Source organism: Solanum lycopersicum, chromosome 9 (genome assembly GCF_036512215.1).
Source record: "Solanum lycopersicum chromosome 9, SLM_r2.1".
NCBI classification, from domain to species: domain Eukaryota; kingdom Viridiplantae; phylum Streptophyta; class Magnoliopsida; order Solanales; family Solanaceae; genus Solanum; species Solanum lycopersicum.
In genome coordinates, this window is record NC_090808.1 from 69,376,381 (window position 1) to 69,391,735 (window position 15,355).

The 15,355-nt window shown below is 32.7% G+C and overlaps 2 protein-coding genes across 5 annotated transcripts; one reads left to right on the forward strand and one right to left on the reverse strand.

The window, feature by feature from the left end:
• The first annotated feature begins 4,328 nt into the window (after nucleotides 1-4,328).
• LOC101265964 (protein ACCELERATED CELL DEATH 6-like) lies at nucleotides 4,329-7,477 on the forward strand. 4 transcript variants are annotated; one of them, XM_069288877.1, is made up of 7 exons: nucleotides 4,329-4,716; nucleotides 4,904-5,116; nucleotides 5,266-5,454; nucleotides 5,532-5,639; nucleotides 5,719-6,176; nucleotides 6,801-7,113; nucleotides 7,219-7,477. In XM_069288877.1, the coding sequence occupies exons 1-7, from the start codon at nucleotides 4,434-4,436 to the stop codon at nucleotides 7,422-7,424; spliced, it is 1,770 nt and encodes a 589-aa protein (XP_069144978.1). In that variant the 5' UTR covers nucleotides 4,329-4,433; the 3' UTR covers nucleotides 7,425-7,477. The 4 variants fall into 4 exon arrangements, with proteins under 4 accessions (XP_069144978.1, XP_069144977.1, XP_010326939.1 ...); XM_010328637.3 differs by having other exon boundaries at nucleotides 4,330-4,716; nucleotides 5,535-5,639; XM_069288876.1 differs by having other exon boundaries at nucleotides 6,801-7,477.
• Nucleotides 7,478-7,664: 187 nt separating this feature from the next.
• Nucleotides 7,665-12,881, reverse strand: LOC101264464 (MACPF domain-containing protein At4g24290). Its single transcript, XM_019215601.3, has 7 exons — nucleotides 12,155-12,881; nucleotides 11,116-11,354; nucleotides 10,361-10,559; nucleotides 10,088-10,165; nucleotides 9,822-10,005; nucleotides 8,806-8,972; nucleotides 7,665-8,630 (listed from the first exon to the last, which is right to left on the reverse strand). The coding sequence occupies exons 1-7, from the start codon at nucleotides 12,413-12,415 to the stop codon at nucleotides 7,908-7,910; spliced, it is 1,851 nt and encodes a 616-aa protein (XP_019071146.1). The 5' UTR covers nucleotides 12,416-12,881; the 3' UTR covers nucleotides 7,665-7,907.
• Between the last annotated feature and the right edge of the window lie 2,474 nt (nucleotides 12,882-15,355).

Below are 15,355 nucleotides of genomic sequence, written 5' to 3' on the forward strand. Positions count from 1 at the left end.
TATGTAAATTTTTGGAAAAAATGATTGTCACGACCCGTGGTTATTCCCTAGAAAGTAATATGGCATCTACAAGCCCTTGAAGCTTCATCTCATAAGGACAAAGAAAATGACGAAAAAAGTTTGATAACTTTCACAATAGAAGTCAACTTCTTCATATAAGAAAAAATAAGAACTAGACTTTGTCTTATCACCATTTCAACAAGAAGTACAAGTAGGGATCAAGCCCTTTACATCAAAAAGTCTCCAAAAATAGGAAATACAACATAGTTTAGAGTATAGAAGAAACTATAAACTAGAAACAAATGCACTTGTCCTCAAAGTTGAGGACTCACCAAGCCGGGGAAATAATCGACCCAAGCTTCACTTTCAAGGAAGTAATAAGGTTGCGGCTAGAACTGCACCAGCCAAGATGAATACTTCTTTTTAATCTGGTTCAATAATTGATTATCGAACCACTGAATCTGACTCCGTCATTGAATCTGACTTTTGATACCACTTGTTAGGACCGGAATCAAGCAGGTGTAAATGCGAAAGCTAGCAAAGCAAAACCTCAAAAGACCACGAGTAAGAAGACAATGAGAAGTATATCAAAAGACACAAAGATTTAACGTAGTTCGGTCAATCGATCTAAGTCCACAAAGGAGATGAGCAATCCACTATAAATATGAGAGTACAAAATATAGAGAGAAACAACCTCAATCAATTGACTCGGAATACATGGAGGTTCCCACAAGTAATAACTTATCAAGCATGTGACTCATAAATTCTCCCTCTAACCAAAACTTTCAAAGCCTTTAAGATTACATTGTGAATGCTGATTAAGTTAGAAGGAACATACCTTTATTTATAAAGTTCTAAACCTTTTCCTACCAGAAGAAGGATTAGTCAATCCAAAACCTATTAATGGTAAGAAATCAGGACCTGGATTTCCAACAAATCTTTTCCTTGACCTGAATTTCTAATTGTCTACCTTCTTCACTTAATCTTTAACAACTTGCTTCTTCTCTCCATAATCTCCTTTGCAAAATTTATGTCTCAACACAGAGAACCTCTCTGAAACAATTCTTCAACAAAATCTTCATTACTATCAAAAAAGGTTGTGGCTAGAATTGCACCCGCCAAGATGAACACCTCTTTCTAACCTGATTCAATAATCGATTATCGAACCACTAAACCCAACTCCGTCATTGAATCTAGCTCTGTTACCACTTGTTAGGACCGAAAACAAGCAGGTGTAAATGCGAAAGCTAACAAAGCAAAACCTCAAAAGACCACGAGTAAAAAGACAACGGGAAATATATCAAAAGACTCAAAGATTTAACATGGTTCGAGCAATCGACCTGTCCACAAAGGAGATGAGAGTACAACCTCAACCAATTTACTCGGAATAATGGGAGGTTCAAGCTTGTGACCCATAAATTTTTCCTCTAACAAAAACTCTCAAAGCCCTTTAAGTTTATATTGTGAATGCTGTTTAAGTTAAAATGAACATAATTGCTCTAGTTTCATCTTTATATGGTTGTTGGATTTATTAATATTTGTTATATAAACTTAGCATTAAATATTCAATTTTTGATTATATGTATTTAACCCTTGTGAAAAGGTGTAAGTTTTTTTTTACTATTTAAATTGTCAATGAATTGTTGTCGTCACACATTTTTTTTTCTTCTACATGTATTTTGTCATTATTTAAAAAATTGAATATTTAAAGTGTCTGTTTGTGCATTATTGAATCTGGTATTATTTAGTGGCATGTGCCTGAATTATTTATTTTTTTTTTGCAAGTAGTGAACCTATATGGTGGGTTGTTATTAGTCATTTCATTTTATATTTGAACACCTTCATATGTGTTAGATTTATTAACACAATAAAAGGTTTTGATGTAGCCATATGTTGCAAGTTTTTTATTATTTGAATAAATGAGAATAAGGAAGTTGAATTGTTGCTGACATGGTCTTTTTTCTTTTTTCTTTTTTTTTAGTATAGAGATCGTTTTATTTAGTGGCAGGTGCCTGGAATTTTTTTTTTGCAAGTGAACATTATATTTCATCTAGTTGTTTTAAATAAGAAATGACGATTCTATGTGTTGCCACTTAATATTAAGAGTATAATTAAGATATTTTTTCAAAAATGGGAAGGACCAAAAGTTGCATTTTACCGTAATAAATGTATATCAATTTTACCGTCAACTAGCATTTCTTATCCCCATTTGCTTTTAATAGAGAAAAGAAAGGAAGTTGCTAAGACTCCTTTCTTTCATATAGAAGCTTTTTGCCTTTTCTTTTTAATTACTTCGTTTGTTTAAATCTTGAAATTTTTCTATTGTTCTGTAATTTTTTTGTTGTATTTTAATATGTTATCTTGCTTTTAACAAACTGTGACAGAATTTGCCAGTGCTTTTCAATTTTGTGCGGTTATTTAGTGTTGAGTTTCATTTTTTTTGTCGGTCGTATGATATTTGATTTGCTTAGTCGTAAATTGTGAGCAAAAGTTTTCGCGTATTTGTTAAATTAGTGTGGTCAAATTGTTCATACGTTATTAGTTCATCTTGAGTTTTGTGGTTATTTAATAATATATTCTCGAAGTTATTGTTCTGCAATTTATTTATTTAATGTTAAATCTTCCAATCTCATTATTTGCTTCCTCAAATTGAGCATTAATTATCATACCTCTCGAGGACTTTTGATTTTATATATGCTGTTTTTACAAATTTCAAGTGTGCAAATATTTAAGCTGAAAACCACTGATTTAATTGGCACCATTATCAATAACGCCAAGCAAAGTTTGGATTTCAAATATTATAGTAATTATTATGATATATTTGAAATGATAGTCTTTTAAAAATAAGAAAATCAGAATCATGCTATTATGCAATACGAGTAACAAATGAATAACTATATGGTGGTTTACGGTATCTATATTTGATAATAGAGTAAAATTAGTTGATGCTATAATTGATTCACAAAATTTTTAGTAATGGATCGCTAGGTGAAGAAGAAACATTGTAATGGGTTTATGGACTGGGCTTCTCGTTTCTATTGTTAATGGGCTGCCGTTGGAATGAAGGAAATTGGCCCAAATATAAATGAATGGATGGCCTCATGATTGAGTTAATTTTAGACAATTAGCCTACATAGTAATATAATATAATTAATTAATGAACTTTTTAATTTTAACAAAATTAACTTAATTATAAATTAATTACTTAAAAATATAAGTAATAACCAACTATTTAAGTAAAATTAAAATCTTTTGAGACGATTTTTGAATATTTGTAAAAATAGACATAATTATCTAATACATATATATTAATTTAAAAATTATAAAAAGTAACAAAACTATTTAAAATAACTTGTAAACTATTTTTGAAACTTTATAAAAATATTTATTTTAAATCGTTTAAAATTGAAGAAGTTCGATGATTAATCTATATTATGGAGGTTCGAAATCGGGTGTCAACAATAGATATAACATATTCAATGTAATTCAATAAGTGAGGTCTGTGGAGTATAAAATGTATATAAATCCTTGTGGAGTTGAGAAGCAATTTCCGATAGATCTTTGGCTGAAAAGAGAAGTTTATCGATGAGTGATTATAAGAAGAAAAAAATGACACAGAAATATAAAGATACTAGGCAAAATAAAGCACGTAAAACATATTGAAGAGTAAAAAACATAATACTACTATCAACTATGTTCTACTTCCTTCGTTTAAAAAAGAATGTTCCTATTTTTTTTGTGTGTGTTTCAAAAAGGATGATCCCTTTCCTTTTTTGGCAACACTTTAACTTTTTACATGGCATGTTTACGAGCACAAGATTAAAGGGCATATTTATACATTCGACATAACATTAAATTTAATTTAGAACCACGAGATTAAAAAGTCTTTTTCCTTTTTTAAACTCCGTTCGAAGTCAAACTAGGTCATCCTTTACGAAACAAAGGGAGTAATTAATAAGGAAAAGAGGATATGGAGACCACACTCGAGTAGCTATTTCCAAACGTTCTACATTAATTATCGACCTCCATACCTTCCTATCTAGGGTCATGTCCTTATGAAGATGAAGTTATTCGAACAACAATAAGTCTATCATTTTTTATCAAAATATGTTTTGCAAGAAAAGTGAAATTATACGGAGTAGAATTTTTCATTCCTTGGATATGAAGCAATAATAAGAATCATCATGGACAAATATACTGGAACATAATGAATAAAGTTGTTATTAAGTAGTAGTACTGTTTTTTGTAAAATTTCCACAAAGGAATATAATTTAAATCAGAAAAAGCAATCAAAGACAAGTGATTTGTACATTAGCTTTTTTCTTTTTGTTATTCCAATTAGTAACCAAGCCTTAACAACTTTTAATTTGCTGAATAAAATCTCATTCATCACAAAATATACTCAAAAGAACACAAAAATAAGGGAAAGCAAAATGCAGAACAACTTCAGTACTAAAGCAAGATGTAGATCAGCAGCTTACAAAGCTGCATCATCATCATCATCAGGAGTACTGCAATCTCTCCAGGTTTTACGCGATTTTTGGAAAGAAGAAGGTGTCTCCCCGATTGATAATCGGGGTGACACCATCCTTCACTTCCTTGCTGTTAATGGCAATGTGGCTGGTTTCGAAATTCTTGAACCTAATTTGAGTGTTCAAGATCTCGAAACTAGGAACAATAGTGGAGATACACCGTTGCACGAAGCTGCTAGATTTGGTAATGTTGAAATGTGTGACGTAGATTTGGTAATGTTGAAATGTGTGACTGTCTCATTTAAAAGTTTAAACTGTCAGAGAGAACACTTTTATTTACTTAGTTACACATGCTAACTTGATTCTTTTTTTATCAGCCAAGCACGCTTGAGAAGACACGTGTATTTACTTAATTATGTTTTCAACGACAGGTAAAAAAGATATGGTGGAGAGGATTTTGAGAATTGAGAAGGACTTAGTTTATGTGCAAAACAATTTGGGAGAGACCCCACTTTATGTTGCAGCTGCAAGTGGGGAGAAAGATGTATTTACTATTTTGGCCAATTGTGATTTCAATAAGCTCACAATGAAGAGGAATGATGGGAAAACTGTCCTTCATGCAACAGTATTCCATGACTGTTATGGTAAGGTTTACATTGGACTTACGGTACTCGCATTAGGGCCCTGACTAATTCAGATTCACACCATGTATGGTCAATTAAACGGGCAAGCGTTATCTCTTTATTTGGTTTTTGGCAATACAGTAATTTTTTTTTTGTTTAATGTCATGCAGAACTAGCAATTTATATAGTGAATATGTATCCTGAACTTGTTAATGATCGCGATAATGATCGTATGACTGCTTTGGATATGTTGTCTACAAAAAGATTGTCATTCAGGAGTGGATCCAACTACTTATTTGCAGAAATAGGCAAAACACCTTCTGTTCCTGTTCAAATGATTGAAACCATCATCTATTCTTGTAAGCTCTACTAATTAAAGTCGCGGAAACATGTCTGTCACACTTACGTAACAGAATTTTACTCTCTTATGTGTTAGCAGGTATTTCACCGCGATATAAAGAATCAAAACTTAGTGATAACCAGACACAAGCTGGGACTAAGGTTGTCTGCGTTGAGAGGTTGCCGTTTACCAAGTCTCTATTAGGTACCACTCACCATTACTTTACAAGTTGCACGTTCAATTGGTTGAAATGAATTTCTAGATTGTATGTTTGTTTCTCTAGGTAATTCCTGGTTACAAGCTATTGATGAAGCAAAGCAAAAGCATATTCTTGCACTAATATTAGCAAAAGTGTTGCTAGAAAAGTATGATTGGAGCTATAGTATTACTGATCACATTGTGCCAAATCCACTAATACAAGCATCAAAACATAAAATTGATGAGTTAGTGGTGGAAATTTTGCAAAAATACCCTGAACTTGTGGAGACATTGGATGAAAAAAAGAAGAATATATTGCATATAGCAGCAGAACATAAAAACAGATTTTTGTTTGATTATTTGCTCAAAAAAGTGGCTAGTCAAAACAGGATGTTGGCTGATATTGATGAAAATGGGAATACAATTTTGCATTATGCAGCACATGTTGGGACACCATTTTTTACATCAACTACAGAACATATTGAAAGTGTATGGTGTGTGATGTCTGTGTTAATGATGATGTGGGGAGTACTTTGGTTCAAGGTAAGTTTCTTCAACTTTTTTTTTTTTTTTTGAGTATCGGTTAGTATATGTTTTGAATAGGTCTGATTCATTAAGATCTTGAGCGAAATCTTATTAAGAGAGGTTTCGTTGTGAAGTGACAGTTTACAATTAGTAGTTTAGTATATCCACTATCATCGCGATTCACCTCCACTATATAGCCACCACATTAACTAGCACCATCGATGACTACCTACATCACCAGGCTACTGCAACCAAGTACCAACCATATTCACCACCAGCCACCACCACACAACCACCAGTGTTGATCACCTAAACTACCAACAAGCTAAACAACAGAACGACTATTGTTGACAACTATCACCTATACTACGAACAATCATCTCTACTATCGACCATTTCTCTGTCTTCATGAGTTACCACCATCAACTACCTTTACCTCTAGTATCCACCACCAGCTAGCATCATACAACCATCAACAAACTAAATAGTTTCATCAACAAACCATCAAAATGGGCTAGGTCTAACTTGGCCAAAAGTCCTAAATTGACTTTAAATACTTACATTTTCACTTGATGCAACTCCCAACAAAAATACACAATCAATCATGTCTTGCTAATTCCTTACTTACATTTGTTCTTACAGTATATAAAATACAACATGCATCCGCGCCTTTGGGATGTTAAAAACTTAAAAGGCTTTAAAGCAGAAGAGATGTTCGAGAAAAACCACTTACACGTACGAAAAGAAGCAGAGACAGCAGTTAGAAACCTATCAAATTCTACACTAGTACTTTCTACACTCCTTTGTACCATCAACTTTGCCGCGATTTTCACAGTCCCCGGAGGTTTTGAAGAGAAAACTGGCCTACCTATTCTCCTAGACAAAGTTCAACAAGAACTATGGATGTTGATGTTTTACTTAGGTGCAGCACTTTTTAGTTCAGTATTCACTATGGGTACACTCTTATCATTTCTTCTTTGCAAATTTTATAGCAGTGATTTCTACATTTCATTGCCTATAAAGATTATAATTGCTATTATTTCAATCTTTTATGCCACAGCATTTACAATAGTAGCCTGCCTTCAAGCACTCAACCTTGAGAATATATTCTTGAACAAAGATGTTTGGTGGCTTATTATAGCTGTTGTAGCTGTTGGCTTTATTATGACTCTTATTTATGTAGATTTGACATTTCCTGTCTTTGATTATATGTATTATTTGGTTTATTATTCATTCTTTGTATCCTATAAGAGAGGACGTATGTAAGTTGATCGAGTTTATTACTACATTATATACAAAATATGAGTTAATTTCACGTGTGATCACTGAACTTTTCCATTGTAACAATAAAGTCATACATAATCTAGAAATTTGTAAATAAACGAGATCTTTCTTACCAGGTGATATGAAAGGAATGCATTGATGGATTCTTTTCGATGAATAGAACCAATCGCAAACTTCTAATATGTAATACAAAGGGATCAAATAGGAAAGGATACTCAGAAATCATAGAACTAAACTGAAATAAACAATTGAAAAGGTGGAAAGAACAAAAAATAAATCGATTCTTCCACTAAATTCTTCTGTACAATACTATAACATTTTCCTCCCCTGTTGGCCATTTCTTGGATAAATTAAACAATATGATATATCATCAAGATATTGGAAGCTGATAAGACTAAATGTAACTGAATAAAAATGATATAAAGAAAAGGACAAGGCTACCTCAGAATATGTACACACAAGAAATTATGATTCGTGTAAGAAATCTAATAGAGCAAACTTCACATGCAAACCTATCTTCCCACCTTCTGTAACAAGCTTAGCAGCAGTTACCAACCAATGTCCAGGAGTGTCGTATGGCCCTCGTGCAATCTCAGCCGTATCTACATACTTGAGCAGCTTTGTTGATCGAACTGGTACTGGAGGTCCGTCTGGATATACGCCCGAGTTAAGAGCAGCAGGAAGCTGCTTTGGTGCAGCATCTGTCTTTGTCCGCTGAGTGAAAGTAAAAGTTGTGCTGAGATTTGTTAAGAAACTTGACCTATGAGTACCCTCTGGTGTAGCTGCCCACTCTGTCTTTCGTATTGTGCAGTTAGGAAGATAGGTGAAAAGTAGACGCAGGTGAAGCACTGTCTTAGGCCACTTCCCTTTGCTGACAAGGTGTGCACCAGTTACCACAAAGACGCCACTCGTTTCGCCCTGCATCCAGCTTGGATCATGCTTAACTACAGATGAGCACACGTTGGAATATCTCGGCCATCTGACAGGATCTAAGAATTGGTCGCTAGATTCATAATCATCGGAGCCTCGCCATTGACATGGCTTGCATAAGGTTAGGTTATTAACAGACTTAGATGCCATAATGTTTGGTAAACTAGAAAGATGTTGTACATGTATGGCTAAGTGGTTGCATTTCTTCCCTTCTAAATACAAGCGCAAACCAATGACGGGTTTTTGACCACTTGTAACCTACATATAAGAAGAACATATCGATTAGGTGTCATCATGAACATCAATACTAGTGCATTAGAAGCCATGGCAAGACCAATACCTCATTGGAATGAAGCACATATAGTTTCAACTTTTATTATTTTTGTAATAAAGCAGCGGTCCTTTTGCTAAGAAAGAAACACCAAAGAAGTACCTGGGTAGGTCTCACACAAAGCTTTGGGCCGAATAAACAGAACTGCAATGCAGGGCAAGATGCCACTTTTCTTTGATGGCTAAGAGGCAGCTCGCAGAACAATGGCGCCCACTGGCTAGGAACTTGAAACTCGAGGAAACACTGTAAATCCTCTAGAGCAGGCTTATCTGAGAATGAAACAAATCGCGGATAAAACTACCATCGTCTTTCTTGAACAGAAAAATGAAGAAGAAAAAGCTGATAGATAAGAAAAATACGCCGATTTTATGAAATATGCTAAATACTAGAACTTATTAAGAAAACAAGTTCCTCACATTCTTCTGTACGGATAATTATTTCTTGTCAAGGTAAGTAAATATGCGGAGGAGTTCAAGAGAATGTCAAAGAAAAATGATCACAAGACAAGAAAAAGAAACAGCCTCAGAATATATGCACTTTGTAAATTTCAATTGAACCATATCAGAAGATAGCCTTGTTTTAGTCACAGTAAAATACTGCAGGGTAGATAAAGCCACAGTGAGTAGAACTACTAGTTTACAAATAAATGGTCAAGATGTAAAAAAAGGTGATAAACACTAGACCCTCATAGAGATATGATAGCAAAAAATGTATTCGGCTACATTAACATTCATTAACAAAAATTAGCCAAAACAAATTCTTGAAATCTTTAAAATCTCTAATTTGGACTTGCATGACCAAATTTGATATTGTTGTAGGTTAATCTAATTTCGTCGGTTTTACATTTTGGAACACTATAGAAATCCCTAAAACCTAATTAAAATAATATCTGCAACAGTATCGGAAACACGCAACTTATTATTATTATTTTTTTAAATAGGTAACTTTGTATTCACACAAAAGATCTCATCAAGGAATTGATGAGGAGGAATTCACACAAACACAATACTTATTTTTTTATATAAAAGAGAGGCAGCAATGCACCTTTTTATCTGATTATACACAATTAATGGATGGAAAATATGTTTCTCATCTATAAAAGACTATGAAATACTTACAGCGTAGATATAAATTTATTGCATGGCTGAGATAACCGCTTCCTGGTATTCCTGTTAAGAGCGAAGTAATCGGTACAAGTTTGAAGAGTATGCCATCAGGGTAAGCAGCCACAGTCTGAAGCCACTTCGAGTGGCTTTGTGCAAACACATCACCACCTCTTTTTGACCAAATTATAGTGAGACCCTGCTCCACATTATTCGTTAATAACTAACCATGTCTACCACTTCTTCCATTTCAGAACACAAAAAATCAGAGAGTGACTTACATCCTTGCTTGATGTCTCTGTTATGCTAGTAAATTGCATGGTATGCGACTGCAACATGCGATTGAATACCTCGGGGACCTATAGATTTAAAATAAGAATCCATTCAGATATGATTGACCCCAGTTATGTGCATAAATATCAGAACATACCCAAACATAAATCAAGTGCCTATTTAACTGAATGTAAAATGGAATAGCAAGGGTTCATATATTATAGACACCCCCAGCTTGTTTGGGACTGAGGCATCTTCATTGCTTAGAGAGTGTAAAATACCTTCTTTTTACCCTCTTTTGCCTTCCACTCAGGCAGAGGGCTTGCTTCATCAGAAAAGAGACAATCTCCGAGGTCATCCAAGTGTGCTTTTAGCTCAGCAGGAGGAACTGTTGAAGATGGTTTCTGCTTAACACAAAGTAGGTCCTGGCCTCCAACACCCATACCCACAATTATGTGTGTCCCATAAGCCTGAATAAATCTGCTTAGGATTGTCAGATTAGAAGTCATAAGAAATAAGACAACCATACGAAAACACAAATGCATCTCCAAACACTACCATACAGTCGCATAAACTCATTCACCAACAACAACATACCCCGTGTAATCCCACAAGTAGGGTGGGGCCTGGGGAGGGTAGAGAGTGTGCGCGGACTTTACCCCTACCTCGTAGAGGTAGAGAGGTTGTTTCCAATGGACCCTGATGTTGTGGGATTACACTAGGTATGTTGTAGTTACCTACTCTGAGACAAGTTAATCATGGAGTTTTGCAGATTTTGAATGACGAACTGAAGATCCTTAAATTAATCAGTACAACAACAATTACACTTATGCTTCAAGAAAGTTGGGGTTGGCTATCCTTGAACGCACCAGTACTTAATCCAAAAACTAAAAGGGATCCACAAATGCATCAGTTAACAGTCTCCTCAAAGGCATTGCGATGATATTTTAAGAAATTGTGCTTAGCCAGTTAGAACTAACAAACAGCTAGTCATCCGATTAAGCAAAGAGAGTACAGAGTGGAATGGAGAAGCTACCTGGATAAGGATGCTGGATCCCAATGCGGTGGAACAGCTTTCTTCACTTGGTCATGGAGTACTAATGGGGATGCTGTCAGGTGCAAATAGTATAACGAGACAAAATAACCATCAAACGCGAGGTACTTAGCATCTGCTGAATCATTCAACCAGGCTCCACTTAAATCAAAAATGGCATTTAGATAGCCTGATGGAACCTTTCCATGTATTGATGATTTTTGATTTAGCAATTCTGACATCTGCAATGAATTTAGGGAAAATTTGGAGCTAATGAGACAGCCAATAACACGCTCGACAAAAATACAACTCTAAAGATCACTTTGTCAATAATATATAAAAAGATATCTTTTTCAAAAAAAAAATAGACCAACCGAGAAAGTTCATCATATAAAATAGAATGAGAGGAGTAATCATTCTAAAACCTTGACAAAACTAATCAGTAAGATGTAACAACTTCCCTAATTTGTATTGGCCATCAAATAGAAATTACACCCAAAAAGAGTTATGTAGTTACAACAATACCGGCACCTCAATCCCAAACAAGTTGGAATTGATTATACTATGCTTTTTATAACAATCAATTCACAATGGTCATTAGAACAACTTCTACTACTATTTGTTTTTGACAATCGAGTTGTCCTAAGCCAGCTTCAGCATACCTCAACTAAATCCTTATAGTACCTTCCTCCTATGCCACGTAACTCTTACCACCAAGACTTGAAAACAGATTTAAAAGAACACCTAATGCCACTTCTCGTCTTTTACACGCTCTCTAAGTCAACTTTATGAGTGGTTAATTTCATCTTAATTAACTAGAACAAAATTCATAGAACTTGTCTAAAAATTTGAACTTTATCAAATACAAACACTAAACTTTAGAACATCATCTAAAAATTTGATCTTTAACTAAAAATTCAGTTAAAACTACAAAATTCATTCACATACCAACTTCATGAATCTAAAATTATGCATATAATCAAACAATAAAAAAAATTAAACCAAGCAAAGAATCATTAAAAGGGAGATTAAAAATGGAAACCTGATTAAATTCGAGAACATCAGACTTGAAACGAATGTGGTCCCCTTTATCACATCGGATATTTTCAGATACATCGGGAATTGTAACGCCGCCGGGGATGACGACGTTCCGTCTATTACTCTCATCCAAAATTACCAATCTACCCCCGTTTGGACATCTTTTTACGAACTTCAACCTGAAATCGCTAGCAAAATCAAACCCACAGCCCAAAGCTTCCATAGCCTTAACTTCAATCCTCTTCCTCTCGAATTCTTCATCCATCAGCTCAAAAACGTCGTAGCTTGAGCCTTTCTGGTTGGTTTTTTGAGCTGAAAAAAAGTACAAAAAATGGAAATTTTAAGAAATACCCATTTGAGAAAATGAGGGGTATAAGGTTTGGGGATAGGTAGAGGGGTTTTGGTCAGAAGTAGATGACGGGAGAAGGAAAGTGAAAGAGAAAAGGTTTGACTTTTGACCAGATGTTTCGTCTGTAAATTGTTGACTCCATTAATCTTGTTATACTAAAAAGAAGGAAGGAAGAAGGAAAACACCATAACTAGAAAATTCTAAAAGAAAATGAAAATTAAATAGTAGGTGAAAAAGGGTAAAAATGGAATTTCACTTTTAAAATGAAAACTGAAATTGAAAAATCATTTTTTCAAATTAATTTTTTAATATGTGTCCGATATTTGTTTTAAATCTAGTTAGTTAATGTAAAATACATGTTGGTATAAGAGTTGATATTTGCACTTTTTGGTTCTTGTTTTAATTCCCTTAATAGAAAATCTATATGTGAGTTCTTATGTAATATAATATAATAACTTATATTATTATATTATGTCAGCGTTTCGTCCACAGAACGGTGAGTATTGAGAGATGAAACAAATGTGATAATATTATATTGCGCTTGAAAGGAGAAACATCATCTTAAAACTGAATATTTATTTAAAATTTTTAAAATATTAATTTAAATTTTTGCCGAAAAATTTAATTTGAAAAAGATATTCTTGATATATCAAGATATTTCATGATTGAAATAGTGATATTTATGAGTTATCAACAATTATTACCCAACATGAAGGTTGCTCTAAATTGAAAAGTTGTTTCTTTTTAGAAATTTCAAAATATTAAGAATAATGCAACATGATTAAGAGCATGAAATAGTTGACTCTTGCCAAATGCAGAAAGAAAAATCACTTTTGGGATCAACTTCTTTGTTTTTTATTCAAAAATTAAATTTTTAGAATCAAGTAAACATATTACAAAAAATCACATATGTATAATTAAAAAAAATAAAAGGTGTAATGTAGTTTGAATATGTTAAATGAAGTAATCCATTAAGATGTCATATTAATTAACTACTAGTTAACATCAAATTAAACAAAAAAACATTCCACACCTACTATAAGATACAATAATTAAAATAAAAATATTCATGAACTTGGAGTTGGTAAACTAATTTACAGCTTCAAGCATAAGCATGCATACATGTAGTAGGATAATAATTAATATTAATAAAAAGATAATTTTACACAAGCTAAACGGATTTTCAGATTTAAAATTTAAATTAAAATAATCAATAAATTTCGAATATTAGATGATCAATGGTTAATATAGTTTTAACAATACAATTTAATCAAATTTAAATTGATATAGCTTTAACAATATATAAACTCCAAAACATATACTCATTATTAAATCCATAATTTTAAAGATCGTTGAACCCTAAGCTAATATTTTAACGTAATTAAAATTTTAAATTCATTTCGATATCTCGACAGATAATTTATAGAATTTTCAAGAATTTACGTTGCAAATAGTAGTGACGTGGGACCCAGAAAGTGGCTGGTGAAGTGTTGACTGTTTGTTGGTGAGTCAGCAATCTCCAACTTTGATTTGATTATTCATTTCATTTGTTTTATTTTATTTTATTTATTATTCTTTCCAAATCTCACCTGCTTTCTGGTTTCACTCCAATTAATTAATTACTTAATTTAAATATTATCTTTAATTGAGATATGGATCACTCCATCTATTTATTTTTTAAAAAAAAATAAGCATATCATCTTTGTCTAGTTCAACTATGAATTAATGAAGATTATATTCTAAGAATATTTTCTATGATAACATGTTGGTTACTATTCTAAGTTTTGGAGATATCTGACTTTTATTAAATAAAAAAAAAGGGGTATAATAGTACTTTTTTTTATTAAAAAAAATGCTTTAAGTAAGAGCCAGCTCAGCAACATGAAATTTGTTGTGATTTTCTCTATATCTACCCCTTGTGATTTATGAAGGTAGGTGCTTGCAAGTTTCGTGATGACATTTCTAACTTGAGAATATTTATATACTACATTTGATTTTATTTATATATATATACATATAACTAGTTGTGCGATATGATAAAACAACAAAGAGAGAAAAAAAGGAGCATGCAAATTAAAATGTGACTAGTATTTACTGATGAGCATTATGTAAAATAGTCAGATTATTTGGTATCGCTACTAAATGAGACGAGAAACATGAGCTAGATCTAAGATTTAGGCAAGAAAAGAAAGGCAATCTCTATAAAAGAGAAAAGTGAATAGTCTCTACGAATAACAAACTCTTCCACCTTTATTAAACAAATTAAAATTTTAAAGAATATACCTATTATCACGAGATAGATCTAGAGGTTAATCATAAGATCTCGACATTTCATAGAGTGTGGTAAGAATTAAGAAAGATGAAATTTAGCTTTCAAATTATATCCTAAACAAGAAAATTTAATTCGAGCGCTCTAAAAATGTGTCAGTAAATTACAAATACATATGAAATGATTAAACGGAAAAAAAACTCATCTAAAATTAACATACTTACAATGAGAAAAACTTGAAGATCACCTCCTCAATCTGCCAAAAGCCTCCCTAATTGAAGATATCACACATACAATAAGAGTATTTAAATAAGAAAAATTCATTGAGCATTTATTACTTAACAGATACAGTCAATGAGAGAAGAACATTGACTAATGACTTTATTAATGAATTAATTAATTATGGACTAAAGTTTAATTAAATTGGATTCTCCATTCATACAATTGGTTATGATGTTGAGATAAATTTGTCATTAACAATTATGTTTACTATTTAATAAATAATTATAATCTCTGACCATTATTTATCATCCCTTTCTTATCTGTAAATTTTTTATTTTGATGGAAATAAATAAAAAGTGGTAAGT

Excerpts from the sequence above, each read along its gene's own strand:
- LOC101265964 (XM_069288876.1), top strand. The coding sequence starts at position 4,434 with ATGCAGAACAACTTCAGTACTAAAGCAAGATGTAGATCAGCAGCTTAC. Across the intron at positions 5,455-5,531 it reads TGAAACCATCATCTATTCTT|CAGGTATTTCACCGCGATAT; the intron begins GTAAGCTCTACT and ends CTTATGTGTTAG. Across the intron at positions 5,640-5,718 it reads GTTTACCAAGTCTCTATTAG|GTAATTCCTGGTTACAAGCT; the intron begins GTACCACTCACC and ends TTGTTTCTCTAG.
- LOC101264464 (XM_019215601.3), bottom strand. The coding sequence starts at position 12,415 with ATGGATGAAGAATTCGAGAGGAAGAGGATTGAAGTTAAGGCTATGGAA. Across the intron at positions 10,166-10,360 it reads CAAAAGAGGGTAAAAAGAAG|GTCCCCGAGGTATTCAATCG; the intron begins GTATTTTACACT and ends TTAAATCTATAG. Across the intron at positions 8,631-8,805 it reads TTTGTGTGAGACCTACCCAG|GTTACAAGTGGTCAAAAACC; the intron begins GTACTTCTTTGG and ends TCTTATATGTAG.